This window comes from Gobius niger (genome assembly GCF_951799975.1).
Source record: "Gobius niger genome assembly, chromosome: 13".
Lineage (NCBI taxonomy): Eukaryota > Metazoa > Chordata > Actinopteri > Gobiiformes > Gobiidae > Gobius > Gobius niger.
In genome coordinates, this window is record NC_136864.1 from 10668705 (window position 1) to 10695254 (window position 26550).

General features: G+C 40.3%; 1 protein-coding gene and 1 long non-coding RNA gene across 5 annotated transcripts; one reads left to right on the plus strand and one right to left on the minus strand.

Moving 5' to 3' along the window:
* Nucleotides 1–37: 37 nt before the first annotated feature.
* LOC306973075 (tropomyosin alpha-3 chain-like) lies at nt 38–19739 on the minus strand. 4 transcript variants are annotated; one of them, XM_079569887.1, is made up of 9 exons: nt 19488–19733; nt 14421–14546; nt 5981–6114; nt 3769–3886; nt 3623–3693; nt 2760–2835; nt 2363–2425; nt 1842–1911; nt 38–599 (listed from the first exon to the last, which is right to left on the minus strand). In XM_079569887.1, exons 1-9 carry the CDS (start codon nt 19599–19601, stop codon nt 517–519), a joined length of 855 nt encoding a protein of 284 aa, XP_079426013.1. In that variant the 5' UTR covers nt 19602–19733; the 3' UTR covers nt 38–516. The 4 variants fall into 4 exon arrangements, with proteins under 4 accessions (XP_079426013.1, XP_079426015.1, XP_079426014.1 ...); XM_079569888.1 differs by lacking the exon at nt 38–599 and adding an exon at nt 1446–1648 and having other exon boundaries at nt 19488–19739; XM_079569889.1 differs by lacking the exons at nt 14421–14546; nt 19488–19733 and adding an exon at nt 8978–9266.
* LOC306973131 lies at nt 9324–18444 on the plus strand. The gene is made up of 3 exons (XR_013793550.1): nt 9324–9440; nt 14445–14573; nt 18189–18444. It is a non-coding gene; the product is annotated as an uncharacterized lncRNA (long non-coding RNA).
* Nucleotides 19740–26550: the final 6811 nt, after the last annotated feature.

Consider the following 26550-nt stretch of genomic DNA (forward strand, 5'->3'; position numbering starts at 1 on the left):
TTACCGTATTTGAAGGTACAAATGACAAGAATCAACATGAAATGAACATTAGTCTTTATTGTTTGCTGCTGTCCACTGAATCTAGTAAAAAACACAGGGGCTACACAGCAGTGGAGATGTTTATACTGTAAGTTGGTCCATAGAGTGAAGCGCAGAGAGAGCTCAGAGCAAGTCGGCACAAGAAACTCAAGAATGAACTTACACAAGGTATTACTTGTCTAGTCCAAAACTGAAGCCAGGGCGAACAAAGACACAGAAAACAGCTTACATAAACCAAGCATTATCAATATGGGCAACAATTGTATGTGTGCTACTCAACTTTTAGCACCAGAAGTGAAGATATGGACCCAAAACCGTTTAATACAAAAAGGGGCATTATTCAAAAACCATAAATATAAAAATGGAATGTTAGAAGTGTGTTTATAGGGAATAGTAGTGAGTTTCCAGTAAATTGGATGGAAAAAAAGAGATGTTCAATAAAAATCATGTTTTTGTGCAACTTTTTCTTTTCATGATTTACAAAGAGCTCAGTTCTTGCAGCGTTTGTTCCAGGCGCTGGTTTATGTCTAGGTTCTCCTCTTTGGCTCGCTGTAATTTGTCTGTAAAGAAATGGTCACAGATTATAGAAGATGTAAAATAATGTAGCATGAAGGTTTGCAATGATCAATAATTATCTTGAATGTTGCGATACCAATAATATTGCTACTTTATTGTTCCACAATACAGATTTCTGACATTTAAAGTAGTTTAAAGTTACCGTGATAATAATAATTGCTAGTGCGTTGTGCAGCTCTTGTTTCAGATTATTTGATTCATGCCCAAAGTTGCAATTATGTAATTGTGAATGTACATTTCTCTATAATTACATGCAGTATTTTTAACCACAAAATATAGGTTCTATGCTTCAAAAGTACTGATTAGTCTTACTACAAGCACCATAACCCACAAAGATACTGTACGCTTTGATTTTCATGACATTTTCCGAAAGTTTTGCCACCAGCCTAAGCCAACATCAATTTTTTTTAAATAGTTTTAAGAATTGAAAATGCTACTTAGAGACACTAAAAACATGTCATTAAGATACTAAGAATAAATAAAACTAATAAATATGACACAATAATCACTTTTCAGAGTAAACTGTCTGTCTTAACATAGGATGCTGTGTAAAAAAATAAATAATACAAACATATAATTTACATTTTGGTTCATAATACTAGAGATTTTGTTGCAGATTGAGATTATCAAAGTGAGATTTTTTTGTAATCAGCAGATATATATGGACTTCATTCACAAATCATTCAGTTGGCTCAATTTGAAGAAATAGTGCTAAGTCTTTTTAATTATGAGACAGGCTTTGGCATGTATTTTCCAACATTGACTCACCTTACAATAATACGACCATTTTGTGAATAAGTAAAAGGGAAAAGGGAGGCAGAGTAAAATAGACAAATAGACTTTATTCCGCTATAATGCAAAGGATCAAAGGTGAACAGAGGAAAGAGCTGTTGGTCGTGCAAAGTGGAGGTAAAGGCGAGGTGCTATTAGCTGTAAACATTTATTTTTATTTAGAGGGTGTTCATGTCGTTAAGTGCGTGATCGAGCTCCTCGCTGATTGCTTTATATCTGAGTTTCTGATTGTACAGCTCGTCTGGAGGGCAAAGTTCAAAGGGAGAGAGAGGAGAGGTGTCCAGGAAGATCCCAAGATGGAAACAAGGAAGAAGGAAAGGAAAAATAAAAAAGGATAATATTAGAGATTAGGATTAAGGATTTAGGAGAAGAAATAAAAGTAATGTATAGATTTCTACAGGTAAGTTTAATACAAAGTAAATGGGGGTTTATACCTTCTAGGTCATCAATGGTCTTTTCCAGTTTGGCCACTGTCCTCTCCGCAAACTCTGCACGAGTCTCAGCCTATGGGGAAATGAAACACTTTGGTCAGCTGAGGCCGAGCATGCTTGCAAATGGAGGCGAACGGACGTAAAATTACGCAAGAAATAGTACATAGTGGTCGTTTCATGCGAAAAGACATTCATTGTTGTACTTTCTGAGCTATAGTCTTTGGGCTACATTATTGAAACTGGCAAAACTTATCCATAGACATTACCTTAGAAATGGGGACCCAAAGTTCTATCAAGTACAATTACAGTTTGTGTGTATATGAATGTACTATAATCATCCAAATGGTACTTCATTGCATAGTGGCTGAAGTCGTTGGTATTGTCTTCTAAACGATATGTCGAATAAATGAATCCCTTTGATCTCTGCGTGAACACTTCATGTTTCACCATAAGCAGTGTTCAAATGTCAAGGCAGTCATCAGCACAAAATCATATTTTTGTAAAAACAAGGCATCTGAACCCACCTCCTTGAGCCGGTCAGTCAACATTTTGATCTCCTCCTCATATTTGTCTTCCTTCTCAGAATACTGTGGAAATAATAGAGTAATTCACACAATTATGAAAATGCAATGATCGGAAATGTGCATATTCAGTGCAGTTCATGGTCGGGAGTTGAAAGATTTAACCGATAGTGTATGTTTCAGGATGGGATTCGTGTGGTTCCCTTTCAATTCAATAAGTGGCACAGGTTTCAAATTGATGTGTACATATGAAGAAAGCCGTCTATAGCCTTTTTGTTTTACTATAGTCAAGTATTAAAGTGATGTGCAATACCAAAGCCACGATCACTTAGACAAATAATGAGATAAATCCTCCTCGTACACCGCTATTTGCACATGGAGTAGTTATTCAAACACTTGCCTTGTCAGACTGAGCCTCTAGAGACTTGAGGTTGTTTGTGACATTCTTCAGCTCCTCCTCCAGATCAGTGCATTTGCTGCAACAAAAGTAGAAATAATGTTAAAAGACATGGCTAAGGAATGAAAAGATTAGTAGGTATGTAACAATATCCAAATTCCATGTAATATCACAGTATAGTACAGTAGTTATTGTCATGTCGTGTAGAAAACGGTTGTAGTTCACTGTCGGACATTAGCGCCGGTATCAGAAGAAGCTCTTACTACATAGTGAGGGTAAACTGCACTATGGATCGGATTGGAGCCAGGGCAGGAGGTAAGGATAGCGCTTCCTGATTACGCAAGGCTGCTGGAGTTGCCGTAGACAAACAGGGTACTGACATATATGGCAATAAACCAAGGCAGGTAGCATAGAGCTTCAATTTAATGCTTTAATTTCAACTATATGTTTTCTTATTTCGAAAACCAAGCCAAGGAGATGCGATTAACAGTCATTTCTTTGAGTTGGTTGCACCGATTGGTTAGAGCGATCATTCTTTGTGAAGTTACTTGTACTACAACCCCTCAACATGCTAAACCGGCTAATCCTCAAAGCTAGGTACTGCAGACCATGAACTACTGGCTCAGTATATGGAAATACAGCACTGCTCCAGACTGATTTCTCCAGGATTAGGGTCATAAGCTGAGAACACATTTCCCTCAGGAGACAATAAAGCGTACATGCCCTTACTTTTCCACAATGTCACGTCAAGGGGCCGACAATTCAATATATAGTTAAAGTCCATGATGTCCTTTTTGAGAGATTTTGAACTGTGATATCAAAGCACTTCCAATATTGTTACATCAAGGCGGCGGATTTGTTCTTACAGCTCTGCAATTTCTGCCCTCTCCTCTGCTCTCTCCAGGTCTCCCTCCAGGATTACAAGTTTACGGGCAACCTGCAATCACGTCGACATTTGATTGGTTACACATTCTTCATTTGTGCAATTTTTTTTTTTTTTTTCGGTCAGTACCTCCTCGTATTTGCGGTCGGCCTCCTCTGCGATGTGTTTGGCCTCTTTGAGCTGCATTTCCTGGATCTCCATCTTCTCCTCATCCTTCATGGCTCTGTTCTCAATCACCTTCATTCCTCTGTAAATGAAAAAGAAGAGAGCACTTAAGTCCGGCTGTACAGCTGAAAGTGAAAAGAAAGTGTATTTTTTTTTCTATACTACATTAAGTGTGGAAGTATTTTGCTGTCACTTTTAAGTTTTAGGATCGACATACACACTGTTTACTCTTCTGAGGCTTCTCAAGACGACAGCCCTCAGTAAACTTTGCCCAGAACAACCGTTACCTTTAACTTTTCCACTGAGCCTGTAGATTCATGTTCAAGGACGCAAACAAAATGTTTCTAATTCATGATACTGTTATAAAAAGCAGTAAGAGGAAGTGGAAACATTAACCAAGCTAATGTTAGGACGTGACTCATTGTCTAATGACAGTTTTGAAATGGAAAATGGATATTTCATTGATATTTCATAATGAAGAAACAAAGCATGGAATACCAGAACTGCTAACTCATAACTTACTATATATTTTTTTTAGTTTTGACTTTGTGTATTGTGTGTACAAAAGAACTGATTAATCTTATATATTATTCTACAGGGCCACAATAACTCATTTTCCATTGAAGTCATGACATTATAATACATAAAAAATTGGGCGGAGGACAAAATAATGTTCATTTTAATAAATTTCAGTCAAGCTACGCCCTGTCCAACACCTCACTTTTAAATTACACAATAAATCTATTCTAAAACTATCCAATGTTATGAATCATATAAACACCACCCTCCGTCTCCCTCTCTCCCCTTCACCGGTCATCATTCCTCTGCACCTTGTCCAGCTCTCTCACTTCTCTGTCTTTGCAACCCCTCTCCCTCTAGCCTTTCACAGACGGTGCACACGGTTTATCTGTGGTAGTTTGGTGTTTTGCATATGAACAAACGGGGAGCGTCTGCAGCTGCGATAGGCTTAAGGCTATCTGAAGAAATGAGCAAAGTCATGTAAGTCAAATAAACTCTACTCTCAACAACACAGAGAAAAGTGAGGCACAAACACTTGGTAGGGCGCGGTGGGCCCGCGGTGGACTCAGCACAAGGGCCAGGGTAGTAACTCCTCCGGGTAGGAAAAGCCGGCGGGACTGAGTGCAAATAAGCAGCTCTTCTCGAATGAGCTGTCTGGTTTCTGTCTAATTGTGCATGTTTGTAAAAGGCATCTCTGAGTCCTGCACAGTATATGTGGATTAATGTCTACCTTGTATTTCTTCATGCCACTGCCTAAAATAAATGAATAAATGAAAATGAATATAGATAACATTAGAAAATAGGTGATGCAATGTCCAAAAAGCCACAATATACAGTATAACAAAAATCACTTAAAGCAGCACTAAGTAACCATTGCCCCTAGAGGCCATAAGCACAATTGCTTAGCAAGTTGCGATTTTTTTTTAACTTATTGTCCGTCAGAGTAAATACTACCTTGACAGAAAAGACAAAGGGAGAGAGGGATATTGTACATCCAATTACGCAATGGAAATCATTTTTTTCAGTCAAACTTGGCTGTGAATACTGTTTAAGTGGCGCTAGCCCACAGCTAGCTTTGCCCGTTAGCCTGTTAGCTTCTTCTTCGGGATTCCATTATTGGTGACTCCGGTTCGGTGGCGGCGAAGTTGCAACTGTGGTTTTCCGGCCAGAGACACCAGGGGGAGATGAAAGACCCTCCAATCATCCCATTAACACTTGTATTACCCCCAGAGGGACTAAGAATTTATTTAGGTAAACAAGTTACTTAGCATTGCTTTAAGTTTTCCATCTGACTTGAGATTTACATATAATTTGCAAACTACACCTTAAACAAAAGATGCATGGAAATAGAAGTACAAAAAAATCAGTTTAAGTCATATTTTTCCCATTTTAGTTCAATTTTAGCATTACTAAACTAATTGAAAGACACAAGGATGGATGAATGGATGGATAGGAACAGCTATGTGCTTTGTTCATGTGGGAGAGGCTCCATGAAGTAGAGAATTTGATTTAAATATGTAGTAATAATGATAATAATAATAAACACAATAATATGCATGTATATACAGTATAACTATCATGATTGCAACATTGCGTACCTGTATCGCAAGTTGTTTCCAATATTATGCAGCCCTATCTAACTTCTATCTTCTCTCACCTCTCGCTCTCGTCTGCAGCCTTCTCGGCCTCCTCGAGCCGCTGCAGCGCTGAGGCCAGTCTCTCCTGAGTGCGGTCCAGCTCCTCCTCCACCAGCTGGATCCTGCGGTTCAGGGACGCCACCTCTCCCTCCGCCTGAGACACAGACACACACACAGGCCAGGGGTCAGAGTTCAGCCTTCAGACCAGACCAAACCGAGCACGGTGAGGAGAGCCTTTGTGTACGTTTTGGAGAAAATGTTTACTGGGCGGATACCTGTGGAGTCGGAAGTCGAGGCAAAGTCCAGTAAATAGAAAAACATACAAGCATTTATTTGGCTGTTTTTATTCGTGAAAAAAATAATGAATCAACTGGGAGTGGACAGGGAGCAGGACATGTCCAGCTCGTCTTCATGGAGATGCTGCTTTGCTTTGACAGGGAGGCAAACATGACAAATACGTTATATTCTAAGCTTTATTTTGATCATTTAATGCAATAAGAGCACTAGCTGTAGTAATAGCAACATATTTGGTATTGCTGGCATGTTTGTTTTGAGTTTTACAACAGTTTAGTTGCTCGTGTGACGTTCCATAATTGACTTTATTGATAAGACAGTGCCTTGAGTAGTTGTAGATCTATATCAATGTGGAAATCATCATTACAAGTGCCAAATGCTGACAGGCCAGAGATGAAAATAAACCACTAATAAACCATCTATAATCGACTGCCCACTGTGGTTTTCTGTGCCTATTTCTACTAAATCTTGTGTTTTACATTCGTTAACAAAGTCAGTGTCATGGTTTCCCGTCCAATAAAGTCTTGTTATTAATAGTAAACCACACTATGAGCCCTGGACCTTGCACACTTGAGTTAAGTTTCATTATTTGCACAAGGCCATCAGAATAAACAGGAAACTGCAGCAGACTTATACATTGTGCAAAAATGGTGGAAACAAATGTTAAAAATAAATCGAATACTGGATGCAATTGCAACACATGTGTGCGTGTTGTTGGCTCTAAGAGGTCAGGTGCGCTCTGTAATCGCAAAAGTTTTAAAAGTAATCATCTGGCCCAGTTTATTTATTACAATAGGATAACATTTGAGGTTTGTGATCCCAAGTCTGGATAAATGGTAAATGTTGGCCAGATCCAGATTTTCTCAACTGTGCAGGAACCACAGGGAGTACTCTGCAGAAAATGAATAAATATTTGTCTCGTTACTGTCATACTTTTGCATTTTTACTTTTTTCCAACTGACTTCAAGAACCATAAAACATTTAACAGGGGTTCTGTTGTTACCTAACGTTTGGAAGCATTGTGCAATGCAGCCATAACTACGTTGCATACTACACTGATGACATGACTCTTTATGACGGTCTTAAACACTTTCAGGCTTTGCCATCTTGGGTTGCCGTAGCAACTCGTGTACATCACTTGGACCAGATGCTCTTTCTGATGCACTCCTCTGAACTCTGCTTTATTGGCGCATGAGAAGTGAATAATGAGTTTATAAGCTTGTATGTACGTAGCTATGCTTGTAATGTAATTTCATTGATACATGTATTTGGACATGTTTAACATCACAGAAAACCAACGATCAAATACAATGAAACTTGACTTACAGGCCTACTAGTGGCCTTTGTTGAAATTCCTCTTCAAGGCCTGGATATCGATTTGTTGCACTGGTAAAAAGCATGTTGGTTTTGGTAAGAATGAAGCTAGGTTGTAACTTTACCTATTACACACATTATTCTCTGAGATACTAAAGCCGTATTGTCATTCAAGTTGTGTGTTGTAACATCAATATAGTGGTTATCGCAGTAAACACAATTGTGCTGTTAAATCTTTAAAGTCACTGGGTTTTGAGCTCTGTAGATTCTTGTGGGTTTCTATAAAGACTCGAATCACTAAACTATTTGGCATTCATTTGCACTCAATAGTTTATGCCCTGAAGAAATGCTCTTTGGATGTTGCCCTTTTTATTGTCCTCCCGCTTACTAAATTGGACGTGTGCCACTGTAGAAAGCGAGACAGACATAAAGAAAAACTGAGAAAATGTTTGGCGGATCAATGCAGAAACTCACAGTTGCAGTGGTGAGGTCATACCACTGGCATCTTACGAACCACAACGTTGCGTTCACAAACTTTGCTCTGCGTGAGTGGGATACGCACGAAGGAGGGGTTGGGCAGTCAGTCAGTCAGCCAGTGCGCGAAAGGATTTTGAACTTTCTGAACCGTGATGCGCCACAGCTGGTTTTGAACAAGTATGTAGCAGGGCCATGATGATAGCACTGCGTCCTGGATCCTGTGTGCGCCCGCTGATACGTGTCCTCGCTGCTCTGGGCGTGAGTGATAAGAAGGAGGTGAAGGCATCCGGGGAGGATTGCGAAAAAAAAAAAAAAACACTAAAAAAAAACACACGACTTTTGGAGGGAATGCGCGAACGCTTATATAACAAATTTCCTCCGTAACGTTTTACGCATGAATCATGTATCCTTGGTGGGCCGTGTGCTCCTACAGGTGGTTCGCTCTGGGCTCTCTCCCAAACCGTGTGAGAGCGCAGTGGAGCGGTATTTGAACACACCCTGGTAACTACACCCTTTCTAAGCATTTTCAAATCAACACCAGCAAACAGGAAATGGCTATAGTGGCTTTTACGCACAGAGAAAAAGCAGATACACACTATTTCTAAGACCTCACGAGTTAGAGGAGATGTTTTTTTTGATAAAGAATAGTCAATCTTTACAAATCTAGGTCAATGTGGGTCTGCGCAGCGACTTCCTGTTCAGGGCTCGTTCACGTAAGACGACGCAAAGCATCGAAAATGGCAGATAGTTACCAACGCGTACAAATATGGGTAAAGCATGGATTTTAGCGTTTCGTTGTGGCGAAATAGTTAGACAATGAAAATAGTTTGAACGGATGTGAACGGCGTGGCTTGTGTCAAGAATCCGGAGTGTATGACAAAAAGAATTGCAGAGGAAATATGAGTGCGCAAAAAGGGGGGAAGAAATCTCACTTTTTCTCGCTCTTCATGTTCCTGATGGAGTTCTGCTTGGAACTGCTTTGAACGGTCCTCTGCCTCATCCGCGAAGCGCTGCAGGGCCTGGAACTTCTTTCTGACTTCTTCCATTTCTTCTCAGTACTTTTCCCCCAAACGCGCAAAGAAGATGCTGGAGATAACAAAATCTAGCTTTTGGCGACACTAAAACGTGACGGTTTTGACCAAAAAGTTCCCCCGCTTGTGGCTCCGTTACTGAACTTTTTTTCTGGGACAGGAAATAAGGGACGTGCAGTGTTGGGAGAGAAGAAAAAAAAGGGTTGGGAGTTTTCAGGAAATTTATGTCGAGATCCTCCAATCCAGTGAAGAAGAGAGCGCAGAGATGACATCACAGGAGCCGGGAGGGGAAGGCTCAACGCGCCGCGCAACAAAAGAGGAGTGTTGTAAGAGGGAAATTTGCCTTTGTGGACTTATATGGCAAGTAAAGGTGTAGCATTAAGCGAACATGTCAGCTCTGAATAAGAGGAAGAGTCAGAGGCGCAGCTAGAGAGTAGAGACCAGGCCGTTGGTTCCAATAGTCCCCCTTTGTTACAACTCGCAGTGATGGGAAGTAATTAAGTGTAAATAACTCAGAAATTACCAAAGGTTGTGCGTTAACACGAGTGGGAAGATGTGAATGCAGAACATTATCTTGAAAATCAGTAAAAATATTTGGCCAGTTGTAAAACATAATATAACTTAAGTAGCACTTAAAGTAAAAATGAGGCTATGGCTGAAGAAGTACTCATCTGTGCGAGTATTACATATTTAATCTAGCTCTAGTACTAGATCAAAAGTACTTTACTTTAAAAGAGAGTATAAAATCTAAACTGTAGGCCTATATATACACACACAGAACTTACTTAACATAATAAGAGGACTTGTTTCCATCACTGACAACAGACATAGCCTGTGGTTATTTTATGGTTCTTATTATGAGTCAGCATGACTATTCTTCCGTTTTGTTGTACGATACAGTACATCCTAATCTGAACTCTGCTGTACTCCACTGTCTACTTCTGAGAAACAACTAACTCATCAGCATATATTTAAAGTTTAGCATAAGCATGTAAAGGAAATGGATGAATAATACAAAAATAAGATAAGAAATGTGTTTTTCTTGTGGGAATGCTCTGTTCCATACATGTGAAACTCAAAATTATTTTTGTTGGTCTGATGCCGGTCACTGTGTTATTAATTTGTAATACATGGATTACTCGCTATTACAAACGCACAAACAGAGCTTGCAGCATGATTTCTAGCAAAGTATAACATCAATAGTAGCCTTATGAAACCCTGGAAGCTTAAATGGGGATAGGTTGTGTACAGTCTATTTAAAAGTGTTATGAGATAGTAATAAAAGTAGTCAAATTAAAAATCTTTCTATTAAAACAGACTTTCTGTTTCAGCCCCTAGGACAACACAATGTTTACATTTTTGGCCCCCCACTCTAAATGAGCTCGACACCCCCTGTTCTATTCAGTATAATATTACCCATAAGCTTTCTTTTCGCACATAAAGTAGATGCTTACTCCACTACAGATTCTCCTTCTGCTTGTCAAGGCATTTCCCCGTCTGCTCTGTTGCAACATCTTCAGGACAGTGCACTCTGACTCACTGGGATATTGTCATAACTTGGGAATGGCAATAAAAAGGAGTAGAAGTAGTAGTAGTAGTAGTAGTGGTAGTGGTAGTAGTAGCAGTAGAGGTAGTTTACAGTATATTTCTCTGGAGGGCCTCAGATGGGTGGGCTCTAATAACCCTATTCAAGCAGCCCTGTTGTTGACCCACAATTGCCAGGAATGTAAATTGATTCGGTGCATTCATGACCTGCAGCCATTGGGTGGCGACACATTCCTTTATCGCCTCCTCCTTCTTCTTCTCATGTACATTTTCACAGCAAACCTGCATTTAAACTGTCCATCCTATGACACAGTTGTTTATATGAAAACATTGTTATGCCATTGGACTCTAAGGCATCTAAGGTAGAAATTTGTGGAAACATGTCGATTCAGAATGATGTTTTTGAATAGATAACATTGTTTACACAGACCGCTATCTCACCTTTAACCTCTGTGGACTTCTTCCCGAGGAAGATCAAGATAAGCCGATACATCTGTCAAAATATCTTACCTAAAACAATTTCCACTTTTCCAAAACAACCTTTTTTTCCAGAAGTACGTACATTTTGAAATTGCTTCCATGTGCCACTGATAGCAGCAGTCACGAAATGTGAGAAATGTTTAAGAAATGAGCTCACGTGTCTTTGCTTGTCTCGCTAACTTTGCATTTTGAGTTAGGTGCAGCATAGCTTTAGTTCAGTGGCATTGCAGTTTACACATTTGAGAAAGTCAGTCATAAAGTTTGGGTTATAGCTTTTTCCAAAATGTTCAAAATAAGACTGACCCACGTATATAAGCCATGAGTATTTTAGCTCCTCAAGCGAGGTTTGAGGCCATGTGTGGTAGTGACAGTATTTGAGTAGTATCAATAGTGATAGTAGAAGTAGCAGCAGCTCATAATGTATTATTTTGTGCCGATTATTCTGTAAAGTTGATGCTTTAGGGACTCAACTTATAAAGCGCTTTTCTACCTTTATCAGGCCCAAAGCGCTTTACAATAAGGAACCACTCACTCTGTCGTTCTCATTTATCATACGCCAATGTATGCAAACACTGGAGGCAAGTAGGGTGAAGTGTCTTGCCCAAGGACACAGCAACAGTGTGCATTAGTGCTACAGTAATGCAGTGAAGAAGTCTTTCTTCTACTTTAACAATCTTTTGAGAAATTGTTTTATCTGGTTTATTTCTGGCAATCTATGATTCATACTTTTAGATGTATTGAAAAGGGGGAGGCAAATTTTCTGAATTGTGTGTTGATTTTCTGTCTAGTCACAAGATGAGAGGGGCCGGGCTTCCCCCATGTTGACCCAAACTCAATTATTGTTTGTTACAAGTGGTAGTTTTGTTTAACTGTATTTTCTAAGCAAGGGGGTCTGGGAGTCCTCCCCTAGGAACATTTGGAAGGAATTATATATTCTGAATTTTTTGAGTGTTTTAGTAGGTTCATATTTCTCAAAACGATCTGAGGGGCCACATGCTGTAGGGCTGGAGTTGGCCCCCTAGCCTGATGTAGCCGACCCCTGGTATATGATACAGAGATCAGTCTACAAATGCTACTAAGGTCTCATTAAATTAACCCAAAACTCCAGCACATACTCACGTAATGTATCTCAAGAGGACAAGCCAACTACATCACTACTATTACGACGATTACTACTACATACTGTGATCCTATTTTAAGTAGATCCACTCACAGTTGTTTCATATTAATACCACTACTTGTGCTTCTGCCGCTACTGTTTTCCTATCAAATCCGTTCAATGTTGTGCTGCATTACAGAATGACACATGTATTGCTTTTTACTGTCTACTGTATGCATATCTTAGACCAATAATGGACAAAGCAGCCTGTATTATGGCCCCATTCTAAGGCCACGGCATTGATTTCATTAGTGGGAGCCGCAGTATAGAGTTCTCTGTTTGCTTAAGCCACATTCCTGAGATTCCTGCTCGGCCACGGCGCGTCCGCGTTGTGTCTGTGCTTGAGAAAAACTCACTTATCCGTCCCAAAGTCAGTCAGTCAGCTCTGTCTGCGTCACTGTCTTTCGTGATCACTGCATTAGGTCACATCCAGGTCTGTGGTTAGTAACCTAATTGGATGAGTAATCGTAATGTCTGTGAGTGAACCATTTATTGAGAATGTCAGTGTCCCAATGCTTGGTAACCTATTTGAATGTCTTGTTAATGCTCTAGTTGGGTTTTCCATTCTAAAAGCTATGTGTACACTGTATATGGTTTAAGAAAAATCTCCAAACAGAAAATTCACGTTTGTTTCTGATTGGATTCACAAACTTGCCTTATTAAAGGAACAGGCCACTGTTTTTACATACTGAGATATGTTCTTAAGTTGATACGTAACTGTCTGGTCAGTCACACAAAACGACGAAAGATGTTAGCATTTGGCCTCTCCCAATGTATTCCTATGGCTCCAAACGGGGGTGAAGTTGGAAGTGACCAAGCTCTTCCATGGGCACGCACACAAACCAGACAGGTACGCATCAACTCGTCTAAGCTCAGGTAAGAACATATCTCAGTATGGAAGAACGGCGGCCTGTTCCTTTAAGGCTTTAAGTTCTTTCAACCGTCAACAATGCAACCACTTTTTGCCGTTATAGTGATAACATCATTTGGCCAATTGCCATAGATTGTTTGTGCTGTGAGAAAGGACTCTAGACCTTGAACTAGTTTTTATTTCACTTTGATAGGAATTTAAATGACATAATGAAATAGTTACCACAAACCAGGTCACAACTGCAACTGTTTGTCAATCTGATGCGACCACTTGGCCTTCTTCTCTACATGGCACATGGAGTCCCTTGTTTGTGAAACAGGGCCGTTGTCACTCCCTCGAATATCTATCTTCTTCTGATTATTTACATTTAAAAGAGTCCGAACTTGTACATGCAATTATAATAATGGTAACTGGACTCCACTTACAGTATGCATCCAATATATTACATATTTGCATCAAGGAACCACTCAGGCAAGGTGGGTAAAGTGTCTTGCCAAAGGACACAACAGTGTGCACCTGCAGGAGCCGGGATTCGAACCCCCAACCCTCCGATCATGAGACGACCCACTACACCATCTGTGCCACTGTCATCCAATGTATCTCATATTGTTGTTGTATCATTTATTCATACACCATTGAAATCAACATGAATTATTTAAGTTACCCTTAGCTACTGTACACACTTTGCAAATTCTGCTGACCTGAAAAAATTATGTGAAACGTCTGAATAATGATTACAGTAGAACAATGGGTTATTTTGTCATCCAAACAGAAGGAGGTCAGGAATGTCCAAACTATGTTTCTGGACTCAACTGCAGCCCACAGGGATTTTCTCAGTGGCCTATAGGCTTCATTCTTTCTATCAAAATAAAACAGTGAGAAAAGGTGAGCGTGTCACCCGGCCCACTGGTGTAAGCATGATGATGGGGTGAATCTTTCGCAAGAGGCATGCACAAAAATAAAGTACTTTTATTTTAAAAACTGATCTCCCTTTTTTCCCAGACTCCCAGACTTTTTCATAATGACTTTCTGACTCTTTACAGGTGTCGCAGTGATTCACACCCCTCTGTCCAGACCCACCATTCCTATGATTCACACTTGTTTTGTCTCAAGAGCTAAATGTGCTTGAGCTAATGGGGTCATGTGATACATTACTGTTCTTACTGTGTTTTTCTTTGTTAATAAAACAAGAACAGGTACAGGGGAATTCACATATCGGGGCAAACTAATATGTGGTTCTAATAGTGCATTCATAAATCTGTCTCTCTCTCTCTTTGTGTCTGACTCACATCTGTGGCCTTCTTCTCAGACAGCTCCAGTTTCTCCAGCGCGTCCTTCAGGGCCTCCGAGTATTTGTCCAGCTCATCCTCCGTCCCCTTCATCTTTTTCTGCAGCGCCAGCAGCTCATCCTCCAGCTGAGAAACACAAAGACGGAGAGAGTGGTGGTGAGGTCACTTTTCCCTCCAATATTTATTTATGTCAATGCCACGAAACAGAAGGAAGTAAACAATAAATAAACAAAGAGATCAAAAGCAAAACTCCAAGACTTCCTTTGTATTTTCAATATCTGGTATGAGGCGTCCTGAGTTTAGTGAAAGTTGTTTTGTTAATGATTAAACGACTTACAGAGCACGGGGTTCAATATTTCGTAATTAAAGCAACATTTTAAAATGTGTTATTGTTTTGCTTTGTATCTTAAAATTGCTGTATTACAAAACTACCAGCAAAACATTTCTCTTTGTGTAGCCAAGTCACACAAAAGTATTAGGTAAGATGATCTGTTCAGTGCAACATATAGTGAAGAAATTATCACAACATAGGTGTAAAACATGATCCATACTGTGATTGCGACCGCAGGTAATAGTTGTAATGCTTTGTCAGCTCTAAACTCCAGAGTTTACTGAGGAGTGTTGCACAATGGGCATAATGGATTGACTCACTTATGCAATAGGCCTAACTCTACCTCGTGGCTCAAAGGGGTATTACAGCCTCCCAGAAGAGCACTTCATACCTCTCTATCATTTGGACATTTTTCTCGAGGAAACAGACAATGATCATAGAAATAATAATAATAATAATCCTCTTTCCCCATGCATAAATGTTGTCCTAGAAAAGTCATCAAAAATCTACACAATACTTCAAAATGTAGTGCATTATAGTAATATTATGTGAGAAAAAAAAATGTCTATTGGTAACAGATACGCTATGGAGATTTTCCTCAACCATTTTAACACAGTACTTTCCATTATATTGCTAGCTATTTTTTATCCAAATGTGTCAAGACTTTAAAGGGACTATACGGAGTTTAAAAATGTTAGAAATAAGTATTTTCCTCCCCCTACATGTTCCAGCCATGTGTAGAATGAGCCCAGACCTGTTCACCACAACTGCCTCTACTGTCACTCAAAAAGGTGTTACCTCGGTCCGAAGTGCCGTCATGCACGAGCTTAATATAGAGACTGCTGTTACACGTATAACCTGAGGTGGCAGTAGTGAGTATAAAATGACCAACTTGCATTTAGTCTCTTTAAGGCCCTATATTATTACAAACAATAAAAGTGGAAGCCACTAAATCAATATGTTCGTCCAAACTCATTCCTAACTTCCCTGACGTATTTGTAGAATCCCAGTTCTTCTTTAGAGGCACATTTCGCAACTTGCAGTGTCACTTTTCAGGGTCACTTTCACAGAAATGCTTTAAGCTAGCCTACGAGTTCATGAAATTGATACAAGTGTTTTTTCTCACAAATGTCTGAGTTCACAATACTGTATGAGGACAAAACTAAGTTTGTTTCTCTACTAGAAAAGAAACGTGTATAATGTCTTTAACCATGTAGTAAATCGGGATTCAAACGAGTCTGAAATGGGACTAAACTAGGCAAATCACCCAAAAGACTTGCAGATCTCATGGAAAGTAACAACATTTTGGTAATAAGATGATGGCTTCCACACAAAATGTATAAGTGCTCTGTAAATCAACTCTCATTGGGAAGAAAACTATGATGTATCTGGTTCTCTGAGTTTGCGCAACATAAAAGTATTTCTGCAGACGGTTTCTCTCATGCTAACCCAAAACACATACAATATAAATGCACAAAAACTATGCAACACCAGCGCGACGTTGCATGCCATGTCTTGCACTTGTTGGTTATAAATCCCTCTTTATGAAATGAATAAGCTGTTCTGCCCTATACTTCAAAATCTACCCTTAAATTATGTATCAAACGTCCTGATTTTCCTCCACAGTTCAGCCTGCTCAGCGTCATTTCTCATCAGCCACAACTCATGAAGTATCCCTCCTACTGGAATATATACCAAATCCTTGTGCATAATTTATCTTGATAGTGCGTATTATTTTTGAGTGCTTTTGGAGTCTTTTTATTGGCCTTGCCGCTTGCTCGTGCCAAGAACAGCAGAGAAAGCACGTCCCGGCTCGGCTTGTGTCCCTGCCGTGTAAACACTGTATAGCGCTTTGGAAATGGACTTGGATTTCAAACCCGCAGCACTTGATGTTGTTGGGGAGGCAGTAAGGGCCCATATGTGCGGTGTTACTGAGGTCTGTCACTGCTTGTGTGTACTCTTAGAACGTCCCAGGTGGGTATTTGGACAAGAGATACTTTCCACTGTTGCTCTATGTTGGCTTTGTGTACTCCCGCATGATGCACGGCTAAAACCTCCATGGTGTTAGTATTTACCGTTTCTCATTACGTCTCTAGGTGATACAATGAACTTCAGACCCAGGATTCAGGACTTACTTCATAGGTTATGTGGCCGAGGCAACACTATGTGATTTTTACCAAGGGATGGGCGACGGTGATGAAGCGATATCTTTGCAGACCATCGAAAATATAAGCAAAAATGTGCTGCAAACGTCTACATTTATATTGCTTTTTCGCTCAAAAAGCTAATTGTCCTGAACAGACTGAGGGCAGAAAAAACACACTATTTCTTCATTTTTTCCCCCAAAATTTTCTTATATATTTTGCATTTCCCCCCCCAAACCTTTCCAAATTTTGTATCAGATTTTTCCCATATATTTTTCAATTTTTTCCCCCAAACCTTTCCAAATTTTGTATCAGATGTTTCCAATTTTTCCTCCTTTTTCCCCCCGATTTTTCTCTAATTATCCCATTGACCCCAAATCGAGGAAAAAAAAATGGGTTTTTCGATATTATCTTGTAGACCAGGGGTGTCAAACATACGGAGATGATTTAATCCGGCCCCTAACCTGTAGAGCATAGTATGTAAAAAGAGAAAAAAAAAGTATGTCTCTAGCCCATTCCTGTGCGGAGTTATGAATTTTTAAAGAATAACCAGAATGCTCATTCTAGCCACTTAAATTTAAATAAAGGAAAGAGTTCCACACGTGTCCAGCAGAGGGCACATTGAGTTGCCTTGTGTACGAAATGCACGGTATAAATAAAGTTGCCTTGCCTTGCCACTGACAAATTAAGAGCTCAGGATATGAACAACACATTATATATCCACGTAGGAAATGGACACTGCCCCAGGGCAGCTGTGGCTTCAATAACAGCTTATCACCACCAAGTGTGGAGTGAATGAATAATGGCTACTATGTAGTACTTTGAGGAACTTGTGACACAGGCTTGTAAAGTGCAATGCAAGTGTAAGCCGTTGTTATTAATGAAGCTACAGTTAAGTTGGGGCTTTGACCAAATCATAGCTTATTATTATTCATTCATTGGAAAAAATTTAATTTCTATTATATTCGGCCGTGACCCACCGTGGGAGCTGAATTTCGGCCCAAAATGAGTTTGACACCCCTGATACATTGCCCACCTCTACTTCACCTTTTATTGAAATCCCAAAACAACAATGGCGCTGTCTCACGGTTATCGCCAAAGCCAAGGACATTATGGGCCTAATTCCTTCCAATGCTTGGCTTGTTAATCTCACCACCTTCTAATGATAATAACAAATGAGTAAACCCAGAAATGCCAGTAACTAGCTGTCAATGTTTATTATGATTAAAACTTTTAGCCCTGAACCAGACCCACTGGACTCCATAGTGTCCATAATGTTGTACATGTTTCTAGTGATGGAGGAATCTGGAGTACCCAGAACGAGGACGACATGGAGTCTCCGCGCAGAAAAGCCCCTCCTGGCTCAGGATCAAACCAAAAACCAGGACCTTCTGGCGCTGCTGGTAGTCGAGTGGTTGAGGGACACGAGACACTGTTCCAACCTCAGCATCAACGTGAACGATTTGCTGAATATCTCTTTCCGCTCTTTCACCCCGAGTTGTCCCGTCTTATAAAGCCTATGAGCCAAAAATGCTTGAAAAAGCCCCCCACGCAGGACATTCTTGTGCTTCCAAATGTCTGAGTTCATGTCTGTGCATTTGTTATATAGAGAGTCTGATAACCATATAGCTTTAGCACATATAAGCAGCAACTAATACATGCAAAATACTACATGTCCGCATTAAGAAGACACATCACTTTGACTCCCTTAAATATAGCCCTCACAGTGGTGGACGCTTTAGCATTAAACCTCTCATCAGCTGGAGTGAAGGCCCTGGGCATCACAATACTCCCCAGTGTAGTATCCAAGACTTCACATGTTACTGCGTCTGCCCTCTGCCTCCTCATCCACATGCCTACAGCGTCCGGGGGCACCATCAGCTGTTCACCACAGTCAACATTACCTTCTATGGGAAATACTTGGCGCGTCAGGCTGCCTGTACAAACTTTGGCTAGCCTAACATGTTAGTCATTAGAATAAACCAGACTCGAGATGTGGAAAGAGTTGATAAACATGCTGTGAGACTAGTACCGTATGTCAAATAGGCAAAAAACCCCACAAAAAATAACATATTTTCTCATTTAGCTTAAGCAAACAGTGTGGGACAGACAATTTGAAAAGGTACAAAATAGCAAAAGTGCAAAACAAGTAAATTAACAACTGCAGATGGATACACACATTTAAATTTAGTTATGATTCATATTGTACTTTGCAAAATGAATAACACATAGAGAATAGAACACCTTTTCTTTCCACCTTGATAAGCCACTATAACAGAGTTAGTACAGTTTAGTCCTAGTTTAGCCTGGTGATACTTGAAAGGTGATATATTTCATGTATTTGGTGCTTTCTGATCATTCTCATTGCTTTCTTGCTGGGTGCAGAAACAGTTCCAACCTTTGTGTAAACAATCTCAGCCTATTTTGTCTACCACTCTGATATGACAGGTGCTTCTTATTCCACGCTCCCCCAACTCTTTCTAATATACGTCGACGCAATAAAGACCCATTCTTTATACTGTAAAATCCTCCTGTGCGCAACACTGGCCCTTTGTTTTTTATATTAACTCCCCTTATATAGGCTCCGCTCACCTGTTTGCACTTATCCTCCGCCGCTTTCTGGTCCGTCTCTGCCTGCTCCGCGCGGTCTATGGCATTCTCCTTGTCCAATTTAAGCATTTGCATCTTCTTCTTGATGGCTTCCATGATGCTTGGTTAGTTATTCTTTTCCTTCTTCAAATAGAAAGTCAACTTAAGTTTTTTTTTAATGCCTTTATGGCGAGTCCCTTGTCCAGACAGAGGGGAGATGAGAGGAGAGAGAAGAGAGGAGAGAGTGAGTCCAAGGATGCAGGCGAGACAGACTTTGTGCGGTTTGAACTTGAGAGGAGCCTGGGGTGTTTTAGTGACTGCCCATTCTCTCAGCGTTCACCCCCTCTTGCCACTCCCAGAACGGGCTGATCACAAGTACAGTATGCCCCCCTACCACTTTGAAAACACAACTTTAACCTTATTAACTGCACGCTTTATAAAGAAGTGTCGGTCTGAGGTGACATACCAGAGAAAATATGCAGGGATTTACAGAGAAATGTTTTACTAAACAAGGGCAAAGCAGGAGTAAATAAAACCTGAATATGGAGGAGTAAAACAAGACTTAACCAAACCAGGATTACAGAGAGAAAATGGATTATAGGCTATGGGTTTAATTAAAACAAGGACGGAGCAAACAAAGACACAATGACTCCAGAAAACTAGAATATATTTTGACTTAAACTGGACTAAATTAAAGAGAAAACATTTGATCAGGACTTAATACTAATTGACTACTTCAAGATTCAAAAGGTTTTACCCAGAAGACGAACCAAACTGTCTAGTTCTGATCCAGAACTAAACCTTGGCCAAACCTAAGACAATCCCAGGGCTAATACGGGATTAAACGAGAACTGAGACAAGGACTGAACCATCACTGAACCCAGGACTAAGACTGGACTTCACCAGGGATACTTCAGAACTAAAACTGAAGCTGAACTAAACACCGTAAAGTAGGACCGAGCTAAACTAGGACCAGCTCTTAACCAGAACTACCCACTTCTGAGTCAGATGTATTCCATGTGCCATTATCGGTCCCCGCACCACAGTTCGTAAAAACCACTGCCATAGATCAGCAAAACCGCTGCTGCTTTACTTTCCTGGCAATATTTCACCCTTATCCTTATTTGGACCCCCGTTTTTTGGACAGATAAGAACTCAAAGTCCACAACCCACCCAGACTGTTTCCATTTGTAAGGCGAGATTTAGGCTACACTACACTGTATGCCTGCGTGTGTGTGTGTGTGTGTGTGTGTGTGTGTTTTTTTTTTCCTCAGGAATGTTCAAATTGATGTTAATACCAGAGTTGGTCAGAAAGGACATAGTTCTCATTCTAGCACCGAATGAGGAAAAGAAAAAAAAAAAGACTTGGAAAATAATCCAGTCGGAGGAAAAGAGGGAAAGAGAGACGCTAACCACACGCCGACTGCAAATTATACGCGCCTCGAAATTACCATTGGTCTATATAGCCTTTATTTAGACCTGTTTTGTGTCATTTGCCAGGCATGCCAGGAAATAAGCTCTCTTTGTAATGCAGTGAAAGTGGTGTTTTGAGCATGTCTAGCTTTGTAAGGCTGTATAATTTGGCAGATAATACAAAATTGGGGGTAGTTAGTGCCCTAGCTTCAATTAGGTTGTGGGTTACATGCATGTACAGTTGCTTACCACCACCTAAAAACATACATGAAGTTATAAACACAATTAGGAGCTGTACATAACAACTACAACAAGTCCAAGATGAATTCTGCAGATGCTCCTCACTCACTGGTTCACACAATAACTTTGATTTTATCTATCCATCTCTTTTAGGAGGAAGCAGCATTCAGAGATTTTTAGAGTTCTAGACACACTTCCCTCAGCTCCACTGTGAAAATTGCCAAAAAACTATATATATGTTTTACCTTGTTTTTCCATTTGTTGTTTTGTTCATCCTCTTCAACAACGTGGCACATAAAGCAATTCTTGCAGGATATGCACAGATAACAGTTCATCTGGGCAATTTTTTTTAAAGGTGCATTATGCAACTTTTTGCGTGAAAAAAAAAAAGTTTTTTGTGTGTATTTGACCTTGTAGTGACCAAGTGGCTGTGTGAGTGGTCAGCATGGCGCCTTTACTTGCCATTACAGTGGTCTCTAGGACGCTCCGGGATCCACTGTTTGGAAGGTTTTCACTCCAGAAAACCTACAAAACAATTGATCGTGGAGCGCTGTAGAGACCACTGTGATCGAAAGTAAAGGTGTCATGCTGACCACTCACACAACCGCTGGGTCACTACGAGGTCAAATACACACAAATATTTACTTTTTTCCCGCATAAAAGTTGCATAATGATCCTTTAACCTCTGAACCCCCACATGGACCGAGCACATTTTCTTCAGTTTGGCATTACCTAAATCTGAAAGCAAAAAAAGTGTCAAAAAAGCCGACAAAAACACACACGCAAAAAGCGACAACACAACAAAATGTGACAAAAACACGGCAAATGAGTGATGAAAAAGCAACAAAAACAGGTCTTAGCTTTCAAATGAGGCGTGACCCTGGCCTATATCCTGTACGCTCCAGTTGAAAGGCTTTTAGATTTGGGTAAAGCCAAACTGGAGTAAATGCACTCGGTTAAGGCGAGGGTTAACAGGTTAAATGTGCAATACCACATGATACTATTAAGGCCACTATTATAAATCATTCATAAAATGACTCACTGATAAAAACACATGCCATGCTGTCAAATCCAAAGGGAGAAAATGACCAGAACAGCATATTCTGACTGGTGTATTTTTTGGCTCCAGCGCTCGAGAGAAGTTTCATCGTTTGAAAATGTCTCGGCCTGACGTCATGCGCTGATAAGAGCACTGACCCTGAACCATATTTGGATTTACAGCACACTTTGTTTTAGTTACACATTGTTCTGATGAGAGGCGGGTGGAATTTAGAGCTAAAACAGTACATTATATTTCATGAATGTACTGTGATACATGAGGAGACATGAGGGGCGGCAGTGGCGCAGATGGTAGAGTCTTGTACCAGGAGGTAATGCGGTTCGTTGTGTCCTTGGGCAAGGCACTTCACCCAACATGGCTCCGGATGAATGAGACTGAAAGAGTGAATGGTTCCTTAAAGGGACATTTCAGGATTTTTGCATAGGGCCTCATTTCCTAGTTATCCAGAGTGTTGTTGATTTCTGGAGATTTTTATTCATGCAGTCCTTATATTTGAAGAGTTTCGCGGTGCTAGGCTAGTGCTAGGCTAGTGCTAGGCTAGCGCATGTCTATGGTAACTAGTAGCCTGCATTAAAAACAGTCTGACCCAAGCACAGTACACCTGAGGCAAATCACTTACAACACCAGACTACACATATAAATGTCTGTGTTGACTGAATATTTTTTGAAATAACCATTTTGCATGTAAAATAACTTATATTTGAGCAGCATCAGCTTCCTGGTTGTAAGTTACACAGCGGCGGAGTGATCTGCTCGGTTACCGGATCTACAGTAATTTGTTTACCTGCGGCCGGCATTACTAAACGTGGAATTCACAAAGGAGCTTTCTACAAATCAGACATGGCAACGTTTGGAGGACTACCCCATGATTTTGAAGAGGTTTTTAATGCAGGCTACTAGTTACCATAGACATGCGCTAGCCTAGCACTAGCCTAGCACCACTAAACTCTTCAAATATAAGGACTGTATAAATTGGAAAAAAAAAAAAACTCCAGAAATCAACAAAACTCTGGATAACTAGGAAATGAGGCCCTCTGTCAAAAATCCTGAAATATCCCTTTAATGTAAAGCGCATTGAGGGATACTATCTGTAGCCACAGCTGCCCTGAGTCAGACTGATGGACCATAATCACCACCAGTGATTCATGCACACTCAACATTTATACAATGGGTGTGTGGGTGAAGAGTCTTGCTCAAGAACACAGTACAGTGGTATTGATCATAGTGGTAAAGTAATTTCAGTACAAGTAGCAACATCTTCAGCAATAAAACAGTAAAAGGTTCCATGTATTCCAGTTTCTGCAGAAGCGGGAATTTATTTCTTGTTATAAAGATGATTTATTGCGTGCTACATAACACAAGGCCAGTGTTGCTCCTGTGTGGCGCTCTTTAAACTGTGTACTTTTCACTTGACTGTTCCCTTAAACATTCCTCTTCATTTTTCTAGGGACATTTGATATAAACAGATTGTTAAACCAGAATGAAAGTAGTATCAGGCCATCAACTTCAATCCATACAGTTTCAATCAAATGAAGAGTGTGAGAAATCAGATCCCTCCCGCAGGAAACAGAGCTCGACTCCTCTTCTCCTTATATGGCCAAAACTCCCTCAAAAGCCACGGCATCGCCCCGGGAGCGCAGTCAACGTCTAAGTATAAATCTCAACACCATGGGAAAGAGGGAGCCGATTAGAGCGTGCACTGGAGGAACTACCACTAGCAAATCACAAACTTGTTAAGTACAGGGGTTGAGTGGTTCATGTCATGCCAGAGTATACTACAGATGGGCCCCAAAAAGAGTCAAGCACATGCAATATGTATAAAGAATGCTTAGTGGCAGCTGTACAGGTATGTCCTGGTAGAGGTTTTAGTTGCTAAATGGGAACGGGTGATTATGGAAGGGCATTTGGCAGGAGTTTGTCTAGGGTGTGGCCATGGGGGACACAGGACTTGACTGACCATCCCAGGGTCCTACCCCAGTCACAACGGCTGAGGGAAGGGGACGGGAATGGAAATATGGCCAAGACATCATGCTTAGGCATCATTTTGGCAGTCAGTTACAAGTTAAATTCAGTTTTACTTGTTATACACTGCAAAAACAAAACAAAATTGATGAGTCGACATTACTTAAAGGAGCTATACCTGATTGTACAAAGAAACAGGGTCACTCACATTTCAAATTGCTATTTTCTGGTCCATACTCATCTCAAACTTTCCTTATTCATTTACAACATCTAAATTCGTCACTGGGACTGAGTTTAAACCAGGTTTCACAACTTTCAGGGAGGAAAACTGTTGCTTCACTGTACTAGCCTGACATTTTCTGACTGTTTAAAAGCAGTGTTTTCTTTGTGTGTGTGGTTTTTTTTTTTTTTTTTTTAACAAATGTCTGCTTTTACCATACACTAAAGGAAAAAGCACATTTTATTCCAATAGAGAAAATAAACAAAAATCAAGGAGAGCTCCTTTAAAGAGACTAGATGCAAGTTGGTCAATTTATACTCACTACTCCCACCTCAGGTCTTAGGCGTAACTGCAGTCTCTATATTAAGCTTGTGCATGACGGCACTTCGGACCGAATTAACAACTTTTTGAGTGACAGTGCAGGATTTTGGAGGCAGTTGTGGTGAATATGTCTGTTCTCATTCTACACATTAGGACATTGCTGGAACATGTAGGGGGAGGAAAATACTGAATTTTAACATTTTTAACTCTGTATAGTCCCTTTAAAGGTGCATTATGCAACTTTTTATGCGAGAACAAAAAAGGGGGAAAGTTGATATTAGTGCGTATTTGACCCTTCAGTGACAAAGGGTGGTTAGCATGGTACCTTTATTTTCTATTCTGGTGGCAATTGTTTGTAGGGTTTTGGTAGGTTTTCTGAAGTGGAATCAAGGATCAGCAGTGAAAACCTACCAGTAACCCTAAAAACATTTGATCCTGCAGCATCTTAGGGGCCACTGCGATGGTATGAACTGTAAGTATAACTGTAAGTATAACATCAACCTGTCCAGGGACTGCGGGTGGAAATTAGCGCTTTTGCTATAACCTGGCACACAACATCTCTTCTGTCTCAGACTAATGTTGTTTGTGCTTTGTCCCTGATCAAATAAAGAAAGTTTAAAAAAAAAGTAAAGGCGCTATGCTAGCCACCCAAGCAGCTACTAGGTCACTGAAAGGTCAAACACGCACTAAAATCAACTTTTTTTTGTACATTAAAAGTTGCATAATGTGCCTTTAAATTAAGCATAGAGATGCTTTTCTTTCCTTGATTCAAGTGCAATAACACGTATAATGCTCTATCCACTAGGCTCCAGAAGCTAAACTCTCCCCTTCCTTCCCAAGTGCAAAATCAGTAAGCAAGTCACCTCAACATATGAGTATGACACAGTTCTGCCAGAAAAGGAAGTCAACATCAGCTGGGCAGACAACTATAGCAAATTCTGTATTGGAAGTAATCAAATATGGCAAATCATTACATCTGTAAGAGAGGGCTGTTTCAGGAAGGGCATCTGTCTTACAACCAAAGCACCTGTATGCCTATAAAGAAGGCAGCATTTCAACAAAAAAACTGTATATTTTCCACCAAATAACTTTACAGTGAACATAAGTTACATTTCCTTGAGCATCCCCTTACCCCATAGGACCACTTCACAGACTCTATCCCTTTCATCACAAAAGAAGAAGTCAAGCACCTGCGCCTCCTTAAATGACAGATTTGTGACCCCGTGGGCTGGTTGGGAGTAGACATTGTCCCAGGACGAAACAGGGCTGCATTACAGATCCAAATTTATCAGAGTGGGGCCTTGCTCACTTCTCTGATGCAAGCTCATGAGTCGTCCCAATAATTATCAGACAAGTTCATACAAATGCATTTAATGTTGAACAACACGGACATGTTTGCTTTGGTTGAGACAGAGACTGCAACGTCAAACAGGTGATGTAATGTCATTGTAGACCTATTGCCTAATTTTCTTCAATGGATTCTCAAGAGCATATTTCCTGAATCCTGTCTTAAAGAGAATTAGAAACTACTAATATTCCTGCTGTCATACAGTATAACATATCTTCATCAGTGATGGAGCAATTGTTGCTGGGATTATAAGTGCCGATAGAAATGAATATCCTTAGATCTATTTACATCCTCGTGGAAAGCCCTCTGTGTCACTATTACACTGGTGAAAAGTGGCATGTGTTTAAGTTAGGATTAAGTTATTTTTATACTAACTCATGCAACATATAGCTCTCTTCCGACTCTCCCCAGGCCACACATGCTTCAGACAACGGGGGCCTTGTGTTCACCCCGGGCAACATTAAAGACATCTGCTTCAAAACCCTCAGGGCAGGTCAGAGAA

Excerpts from the sequence above, each read along its gene's own strand:
- LOC306973075 (XM_079569887.1), bottom strand. The coding sequence starts at position 19,601 with ATGGAAGCCATCAAGAAGAAGATGCAAATGCTTAAATTGGACAAGGAG. Across the intron at positions 6,115-14,420 it reads CTGAGAAGAAGGCCACAGAT|GCGGAGGGAGAGGTGGCGTC; the intron begins GTGAGTCAGACA and ends TCTGTGTCTCAG. Across the intron at positions 3,694-3,768 it reads CCGACCGCAAATACGAGGAG|GTTGCCCGTAAACTTGTAAT; the intron begins GTACTGACCGAA and ends ACGTGATTGCAG.